Source organism: Carassius carassius, chromosome 4 (genome assembly GCF_963082965.1).
Source record: "Carassius carassius chromosome 4, fCarCar2.1, whole genome shotgun sequence".
Lineage (NCBI taxonomy): Eukaryota > Metazoa > Chordata > Actinopteri > Cypriniformes > Cyprinidae > Carassius > Carassius carassius.
Window position 1 is genome coordinate 24,330,324 of NC_081758.1, and position 9,659 is coordinate 24,339,982.

Genomic DNA, 9,659 nt, shown 5'->3' on the forward strand with positions numbered 1-9,659 from the left:
TTTGTAAAAATGTAAAAAAATTTGCTAAATGTAATCAATTATAATGTTATCGAACAAGAACACTCATGAACATTTCTAAAATAAAATGATTTTGTTAACATCAAATTAGTTGCTTATTCCATTCAATAACATGCTGTAAATTATTTGTTTTCTCATTTACAGTGTACCGAAATGTAGGCTACTTTTTACACCTGTCCAAACTATTTAGTTTAATCTAAAATGTTATGTATGTAGGCCTATTAAAGGAACAATTTCATGCTTGTGTGTGGTTTAGATGCCTGTTCATTTTGTAAATAAGCCAAACAGTTTAAGAACAATCACACGGGTAGATGAAAATTATTAGTACACAGATACAAGTTTATTTCAGTTGATGCACTCAAATGATAATAACTAATAAGTGTTCGGGAAACTCATGAAAAATTCATTGAAACCGAATCAATCACGTTGCCAATCACGTTGGGCCCCCTCAATCCCCGGGCCCTGGGACTTCAGCTCCGCCTAGCCCCTATGTTAATCCGGCCCTGCTCCGTTGATAAACATTTTTTTGCCAATCAGCATCAAGTGTTCACCTTCAGCGCTTAGGAGTGATGAGGAAAGAAACCTCCCAAGGGAGACTATCCTCCCTTCTGATGTATCAACCAATAATCAAAGAGACATAAATTATGTGATATTAGTCTGAACATCTCGTGCTGCGCTGATAATGTACCAAGTATGATGTGTAGCAATATTGAATATTTGATCGCCAACAGATTTACCAAGCTGTCATTCAAACGGTATATATATATATATATATATATATATATATTAAAAATAAAGGGAGATAGAACACACTTAAGCTGGATATAGGCTACAGCAGTCAGCTCTATTATGTTTTTTTTTTACAAAGTTTTGATTTTGTTTTGGGGGTGTACTAGAACAGACTTTCATACTGGGTTGTTCGTAAAACACATAATATTTCACAAATTTTACATTATTACAGCACCTCTCTCCCCAGTCTGGCATGAACGGTTCGAATATAGTGATGGGTTGTTCTTGAACGATTCATTCATTTTGAAAGAAACTTCAAACTACTTCAGTCTGTGTGCATTGAATTTATTTTAATACATGAGTTTCACAATTTTAGATGAATTACTGAAATAAATGAACTTTTCCTCGACATTCTAATTTATTGTGATGCACCTGTATGTATTTCTATGAGTGAAGAGAGGTCTGTACAGTATGTCTTAAACAGAGGCCATAACAATGATTTTCTCTATTTTATTGAACAGATAATGATAACATCACTGCCGGTGTGTGTGTGTGTGTGTGTGTGTGTGTGTGTGTGTGTGTGTGTGTTTGAATGTCTATGCAGTTCTGAGGTGCGTTTTTGTCCCATAACCTGCGCTCCAGCTCTGAGACTGAACAGGACACAATATTTAGCGAACATGTCTACTCTGAATAAAATTTAGGTCTCCCAGACTTGCAATGCAGGACAAAAATTAATTAGCAAGCTCTTCTGCATCCTCCCTGTTGTCCTCCCACGCGACCTCAGAACGTCGCTGTCTCACTAGTGCCACCCGCTGGTACAAATGCTGTCCTTCAGATCTTTGTTTGAGTACACCGTGAGGCTAAAGGAGAAGATGCCCGCACAAGGAGCCCAGAAGATACCTGAATGAGTCACACACAGATTGATTGTGTGCATTTTTATGCATTTGTGTGTATGTGAGAGAGAGGATATGCATATCTGGTGTAATTGGTGGTGCTTTTGTTGATGTCAGGCACAGAGGGCAGTCCCACCCTGATGGCCTTCAATCTGTGTGTATGGGTGTTCGTGTACACATCCTATAGCTGCTCAGATGTAAAATCCCAAGGAAATGCACAGCACTCTCAGGTGTCTCCCTGAACTGAACTCCTCAGTCTCTGTGTGTTATAATTGGATGATAACAGATAAAAAGGGACAAGAGTATCAGTAGGTCAGCTGGCTCTGGTTGCAGATGGGTTTTTGTTTGTGTAAAGGCTGGTATTAAACTGGCTGATATTATCAGTCAATGCTGTATGAATTGCCATATGAATAGAAAAGAGTGATGTCATCATCCAGCTCAGCTCAGTTCAGACTCTCATTCAATACTGTGTGCAGTCAAGTCAATAATATTGACAATATTATCATCTGTCCCTAGCTATAAACAAGCCAAATGTGACAATGAACCCACACTCCATCAAAGACAATTTTATTTTTTTTATTTTTTTGTCCATTATTAATTTCATTGTTAAATGAAATATCTAGGATATTTTGTATGTGTGTGTTTTGATCTTTACTTTTGCTAGATGTGTTTCTACCACTCTGAACCATGATACTAAAATTATAAACACATAAAATATAATTGTATCTGTTTACAATATACAATAATATAACATAACATATAATAGACATCTTAAATTTAGTTTATAATTTTGTATGGAGATGAAATACTACAAGAGAAAGAGAAGTTAAATGGCCACACAATTCTGGTTTTCATTTTATTAATGTTTGTTCAAAATCTGTGCCTTTTACAACATTCTATTCTCTTACAGTCAGTACGTGTTTTTTTATATGGTTCAGTGTCAAATATTTTAAAACAAAGTATAGTAAAATCTGTTGAAAACCAACTTGATTTAAAGTGACTTTCACTAATTGAAACGCTGCTACATTTACCAAATCAAAATTTGCTTCATATCTAATAAGAGGTTTGTGTGATATTTAGGTTTAGAATTGATGATCTTTGTATGAAAACCACTGCATCTATCTCCTCACTAATATAATTGTAATCTCTGTTTGTGTGTGTGTGTGCTTCACTCTGTAGCATACAACAGAAAACCACTAAATGTGTTATAGTGATTCTGATCATCACAGATCCAGCAGCCAGCCTGGAGACTGATGGTAATATAGTCCCCTGCGCTAAGCTGCGCAAGCAGGACGCCAGTGGCCTGATCCTCCTGGTCTTGTGCATAAATCTCCCTAAGTGCAGCTAGAGCCACACCATTCTTCCTGATACTGGCACAAACAGCCAGCGATGCACCCGGTGAGCCTGCGTCGCTGAAAACAGTAAATGCCAGGTTATACACGCCTGACTTTGGAACCGTGAACACACCGGTGGATGAGTTATAGGCCTCTCCAATGTTGATAAAGATGCTTTGATAGACCAGATTAGTCGCTGTCCTCAACGGACCAATGCAACGTCGCCTGTCAGTTAGACCCACAGAAAACGCCACTCGATTGTCTAAAGAGTAACATGTATGAAACAAACATGTAAAAAATATGACACAAAATAAATAAGGCCAGATTAGATAACAGATATAGAGTTAACAGATAAGATGCAGTCATTTCTAGCCAATATAATGTTTTTTCTTTATATTTTAAAATCAGGATTTCTGTTTTATTTTGCCTGTTTAGTTTGTAAGTACTTGTAAGTTAGAGTTACAGAACTTAAAACATCCCCTTTCTAAATTTAAAAAGGGATATTGAATAAAGATCTATAAAGTCCATTGAGCTTATATACACACCTATCTGTGTGTGTGTTTACCTCTGATGTTTCTCAGTGTGTTTTGTGCTCTGGCCAGCAAATCCTCCAATGTATTCATACTAGAGTTTAAATATTGCTCTAACTCCCATTTTTTCTTCTGCATCACACAACAACCACATGAGTTCTGGTCAGTCAGGCATGCTAGTGAGAAATCAATAAATATATTAGTTACATATGATGTCTAGCTTTACATTTTGGTGTATTTCATAATGCTGTAACTTTCCATATTATTATGATTTTGAGGGAGACTTGCAGAGACTTACGGTTGATGGGATCTGGAGCAAGGGTTTGTCCTGGTCCATCCCAGTTGAAGGCCTTTTGCTGGCCCAGCACCAGCGGCAACACACAGAACAGCACGACACCTTTTCCAGAGAGTTATCACAATCTATCAGAGCTTTGATTATACCATTATACAGTCTGTACGGCACAGAGTCAGATTGGTTTACGCTCCTTGGCTCAGAACAACAGGACAAATGTACAAAACTTTGTGACCTTAAAACTAGGCCCACACGGAATCTGCCTACAGTTTTCCCCCTTGTTTATTGTAAGCTAATTAAATCATTATTTTGGCAATTAATTAGATTGCCATAATAGCAGCTCTACTAAACACATTTTTCTAGGTTTAAACTGATTCTGTAAGATTCCACAAATTCCTCTAAAATCTGAAAAAAAGTCTGCAGATTCCATAAGGGCCTGCTAACATCTAACACAATATAAACTAAATATTTTAGTTTTTTGTTTTTAAATATATACATTTTAAAGTAGTATTTGCTAAATATTTTAGATCTTAAAAAAATTTCAATTTATTACATTTTATTATCGTTTAAATAATCTTTGGAAAAATATCTTGAAGTTTTCATTAATTCATTTTTTTTATAATCTGCTCTTTCTGAAGCATCTGCGAGTTTCAAATAGACTTGTTTTAGAATAGTTTGTGATAAATTAATTGTAAAAAATAAAACTTATATAAACACATAGAAGTAAATAACATTTTATATATATATTACTAATGATATATATCATTAAAAATATTACAAAAATAAATATTCTAAACTTTATTAATTACAAAGCAAGTAACTTCTTTTAACAAGTGCAATGATCTGCCAAGTTTGTCTGTTAGATTTTTACTGTCATAATAAATATTTCTTTACTGAAGTAGTGATTATTTTCTCACCTTTCATGTTTCACAGCTGTTTCTGCCTTTTGAGTCTCAGTGAAAACTGGAGTCTGTTACGTTCAGCTTTATATCCTGGCAGCACTCCTGCTCCTGTATTCAAGGAGGGAGCCTCAGGTTTGTGTTTATGACTTCCCTCAGATGCACTGAAATACAAAACCCCACAGAGCTCTACACTGTACAGCCATACAATGACACGCAACAAAGCCATGAAATGTGATGAAACTGACTGCAAGAATTCAAAGCAATCAGACATGTGGTTTCCCAGGAAAGGATCTTTGTTTCTTATTGACTGAAGTCCCAGAACAGTGATTGAAAGAGACACACCTCACCTCTGTCTACAATGCAATACAACACATTCAGAGATTATGCAAAAAAATCACAATAAAGTGTGCTGTAATTTCAGTCACGTATTCTCACATAACACTTCTTTATTTGACATTATTTGAGTCGACTCAGCTCAGTGTTTACAATTTGATAGAGATCTCAGTGCAACAAAGCCATAAAGCTCAAATAGCACACAATAAAGCTCATTATTTAGCCAGCAAAATAATAACCCCAGCAGAGAGAAAGCAGCACTTAAAGGGATAGCTGAAACAAAAAAGGAAAATCCTTTCATTTACTCACCTTCATGCCATTTCAAACCAGTAGAACTAACTTCTGTGCATCACAGAATCAAGAAGATATTTTGAAGAATGTTGGGAACCAAACTGTTTGGTGACCACTGAAGAAAAAAAAACAAAAACTCTAGGACAGTTTCTCAAAATCCTTTTATGTTCCACAGAAGAAAGAAAATCGTACAGGTTTGAAATGACATGAACGTAAATGATGACAGGTAAAATTTGTGGGTTACTGTTTGGTTTTATTTAGTCTTAAATATAAGTAATATATTACATTTATGAAAGGCAAATGGGTCAACGACATACAAATCAACTTGTTACCACATGAAGAATCAGTAACATGATGATGACAGACCAGTTTATGACCCCACATCTGTCAACTCTAAGCTGTCACTTATTTTTAAAGGATTATTGTTTTGAATGTCTCACTAATTTATGTATTTGGCTGCTGCTTTTGTCTAAAATGGCTTGCATTCAAGGTATGTATCTTATCAGCATGTGTTTCCCCTGGGATTCAAGTCAGTGTTTTTCAGGTAGCTAGCAGGTATGGACAGACAGGCAGGTTGCTACATGGTAGTTTGAACCAGTGTAAAAACAACAAACACGAGCATCACCAAAGGGCGTTTATGATTTAGACCATTAACTGTGAAGTGCTCGCAAGTGTAAAAATGATAAACACACATTTAGCCATCTTGTTTTTGCAGACAAGCCACAGCACAGCTGCTAAAAAAACCAGGAAGACTTCAGACAGACACTTATTATGTCATGCATAAAGCATTGTTTTCCTTTTATCCCTTCCTCTCATTCATCCTCTTTTACTTTGCTTTCGTAGGAGCCTTGGCCTTTGTATGCCGAAACATATCCGCTGGTATCAGGGATGTCTTCCCTCCCTGCACGGCCTTTTCCCTTTCCTGACACATCAAAGCGCTCCTTATGAGAACCAGTGTACTTGTTGGTGTCTGTTAACCTGTCTACAGTGGAGACTTTTGCCACTTTCTGTGAGAGAAAGAGATTATCCATGGTTAATGTACTTGTTTATTGCTTAATCTATGAAGACAGACTCTTTTCATTGTCTAGTACTCACAGTGACACCAACGTTAGCGGGTTCTTTGCCGGCAATAAGTCCGTAGAGAAGCTGTACTGCCTCTTCCTGGCTCTTCCCTTTAAAACGTTTTGTAGCCAACTCCGCCATGGCTTGAGTGAACTGCTCAAATGTGATGGCGCGTGCCGATTTAACCCTAAGCACATTAGCAGACATACAAAAAGAGCACAATCTTAGGCCTAGTCTATTGTGCTGCGCAGCATTCAAAGAAAAACTGTTCACAGTCAGAATAATCATACTTGACTTTGCTGAAGATGATGTCCACATCTGTGCTGGTGACACTTTTGCCATCGATGACCTTACAGTCCTTGCAAAGCTTAACAAAGTTTTTCCCGTTCATCTCTTTCCCCGTCGCTTTGGTGTCTCCATGCACTGCAAATTTACGAAATGCTGTCTCAACATCTGCCAGTGATACCTCACCTGAACCTTCAGCCATCCTGTCAGACCTAGCATTAGAGAAAGAAAGAATATTAAAGAAGGACAGAAAAGGGAAGACAGATATTTTAAGGTTTGGTTATTCAGTTTTATAACATTTCATTGCAATATTAGAAAACTGATCTTTCCAATCTTGGCTTCTTATTGATCCAGATATTTTAGTATTTGCATACTATTATAGTGTTTACTAATATTTGTAATAAAAATTTATTTTTAGATTTTTAGTTGTCTTTTTAATTTGAGTTTAATTCGTTTTTTATTTTATTTTATTTTGCTTTTGTCATTTTTTTTATATTTCTGTTCACTTTTTATTTTTATTTTATTTCAGTTTTAGTTTTAGTACTTCAACTTATTTTACATCAGTTAGTTGCCAAGCCAACATATCTTATTTATCTTATATTACATCTAATATTTTTTATTTCATTTTATTTATTTATTTATATTTTTAGTTTTTATTTGAATAGTTCCAGCTGTAGTTCCAATCTATGTCTATGTCTTCCAATCTATCCATCTACGTGCACCTGTTCTTGTGCAGCCATAACAAATACTGATTTTTGTTACACGGAAGCATTTCAGATCTTCTACTAAAAGATGCCACATAATGAACTTGTGTAGCGTTTTAATGAAAGTATATATATATTTATAGTTAATTGTTTGTTTTAAATATAGATTCTCTTTTATTCAACAACGCGGTACTTCTTTGTTAATATTGTCATGTACATATGTCTGCTAACTATGTACAGTGAAGGCTGCTATTCTTGTGCTGGTAAACACCCAGAGTTACTGTCCCACACTTTTACATCATCTTCCGTGCACACAAAATGTACATTACTCACACTAAAAGCCTTAATTTAATGGAGTCCACTTTACTAAATTAGCTTTAGCTGCGCTCTCTTTCTCTTTCTCTTTCTCTCTCTCTCTCTCTCTCTCTCTCTCTCTCTCTCACTCTCTAATGTTGGGTCTTTTATCCATAATCCATATAAAATATAAACAGATTAAATCAAAATTGCTTAAAAAAATTGTGAAACTCTTGAATTATTAGAAATGAAAAGGCTCTGGTAAGCAAGTAATATGGCTTACATTCGTTTATTCCGTATTCACTTATTTACATATTCAGATAATGAATCTACATGTTCAGTATATAATATCTTAATCCTGGTCCTGCGGTCCCCCTCGCTCTGCCCATTTTGCATGTCGCCTTTATCTGAAAGATTAATTTATTTCAGAGCTCTCTCCTAACAAGCTGATGATGTGAATCAGATGTGTTAAATACGGGAGACATGCAATATGTGCAGACCACTATATCATCTGAAAACGGTACTATAAAAACATGCTAACCACATCTTATGCTTAAAGCCCTGTTTGGCCTTGTAGGTATAAGTGATACTTCTGTGTTATTAAGAGTGATATCAGGCCTACCTGACAGTAAGGTGGACAGTCCTGGATACGGATGCTAAGCTGCTACTGAAAGGATGCTGAATGCAGTCCTGGATACTGATGCTAAGCTGCTACTGAAAGGATGCTGAATGTGGGTGTGTGTTTCTCTGTCTTCCTCTCTGCCACTGGTAAGTGTATGTCTGTACAGTGACGTCAGACAGAGGGGAGGAGAGAGAGAGCACAGCCCAGCACAAATGATGACATCACTCACTATTCTCTCTCTTTTTGCTACATGCCCTCTTGTCTTGCGCTTTTTGACTTTCTCTTCCTATTTGTCCCTTTTATTTGTACTCTTTTCTGCTTTGCTGACTGGATACAGTTGTCCCTCACGTTCAACCCTCTCTCCCTCCTCCTCCTCCTCTTCTCCTCCTTCTGTCTTTGTTTTTGTCTCTCTCTGCTGCCACACCCTTTTCCCATCAGTCTATATGGAGCAGCGTTCAGATGTTATAGTGAAGCCACACACATGCGCACACGTTGTTGTTCTGTGATGCTCTAAATGTTATTTGCTCTAATGGCTCCAGGGCAACTCTGTCTAATGTCTCTGAGCAACTCCTCACTTACACACAACACTACCACATATAGATAAAAACCCACTCACAGCAGATCACCATTGCTGACAATGAATGTTTACACTCTTAAATATAAATGTTAATAAATAAATAAACCATGTGTCCTAAGGTTATTGGCATTAATGGATGAGGATCTAAGAAAAACCTTTAACATTCATAGAACCTTTCCATTACACAAAATGTTTAAAGTTATACACTTTATAGTGTATAAAGTATTATTCAGATTATTAAAATATTCATTGTGCAATAAAACATGGTTATTTTAAGAACTTGTTCACAGAACGGTTCCTTGTGGAACTCAAGTGGTTCTTTCATTCCATTGGTTCAAACCCTTTTGGAACCTTGTTTTTAAGTGTGTACATGGACAAGAATAATTGGAATATAATCATATTCCAGTTGGAAATGTGATGTACAGTAATGGCATTAACAATGATTGCACTAACTAGATTAGGCCAATTAAATATCTACCATAACTTCACATGAACATATAAATCTGTATATGTCCTAACTAAGTCCTGGTGGTACAAAAGTCAATTAATTTCCTAGTATTTCCTCAGTCAGACTTCTAACCTTAGTGTACATAGATTATTCATTTATTTATAATAAATATGTTTATTCAGCAGTGCAATTAAATTAATAAATTAAAACCAGTGCTGGAAAAAGACTGAATAATAAGCAAGCATAGCTTTGCCTAGCTTTTCTTTATGTGAATTACAAGAGCTCCCTCTACAGTATGCTAGAAACATTGAGAGCTTCATTCAAGTGGCTACAAAGACAACATGA

The 9,659-nt window shown here is 36.1% G+C and overlaps 2 protein-coding genes across 3 annotated transcripts; both read right to left on the reverse strand.

Moving 5' to 3' along the window:
- Window positions 1-2,401: 2,401 nt before the first annotated feature.
- Window positions 2,402-4,973, reverse strand: LOC132139563 (complement C1q-like protein 4). Its single transcript, XM_059548016.1, has 4 exons — window positions 4,714-4,973; window positions 3,803-3,901; window positions 3,540-3,680; window positions 2,402-3,236 (listed from the first exon to the last, which is right to left on the reverse strand). The coding sequence occupies exons 1-4, from the start codon at window positions 4,718-4,720 to the stop codon at window positions 2,809-2,811; spliced, it is 675 nt and encodes a 224-aa protein (XP_059403999.1). The 5' UTR covers window positions 4,721-4,973; the 3' UTR covers window positions 2,402-2,808.
- A 137-nt stretch (window positions 4,974-5,110) lies between these two features.
- On the reverse strand, window positions 5,111-8,531 carry LOC132139565 (tubulin polymerization-promoting protein family member 3-like). 2 transcript variants are annotated; one of them, XM_059548019.1, is made up of 6 exons: window positions 8,353-8,531; window positions 8,290-8,305; window positions 6,675-6,881; window positions 6,418-6,571; window positions 5,454-6,329; window positions 5,111-5,423 (listed from the first exon to the last, which is right to left on the reverse strand). In XM_059548019.1, the coding sequence occupies exons 3-5, from the start codon at window positions 6,869-6,871 to the stop codon at window positions 6,135-6,137; spliced, it is 546 nt and encodes a 181-aa protein (XP_059404002.1). In that variant the 5' UTR covers window positions 6,872-6,881; window positions 8,290-8,305; window positions 8,353-8,531; the 3' UTR covers window positions 5,111-5,423; window positions 5,454-6,134. The 2 variants fall into 2 exon arrangements, with proteins under 2 accessions (XP_059404002.1, XP_059404003.1); XM_059548020.1 differs by lacking the exon at window positions 8,353-8,531 and having other exon boundaries at window positions 8,290-8,351.
- Between the last annotated feature and the right edge of the window lie 1,128 nt (window positions 8,532-9,659).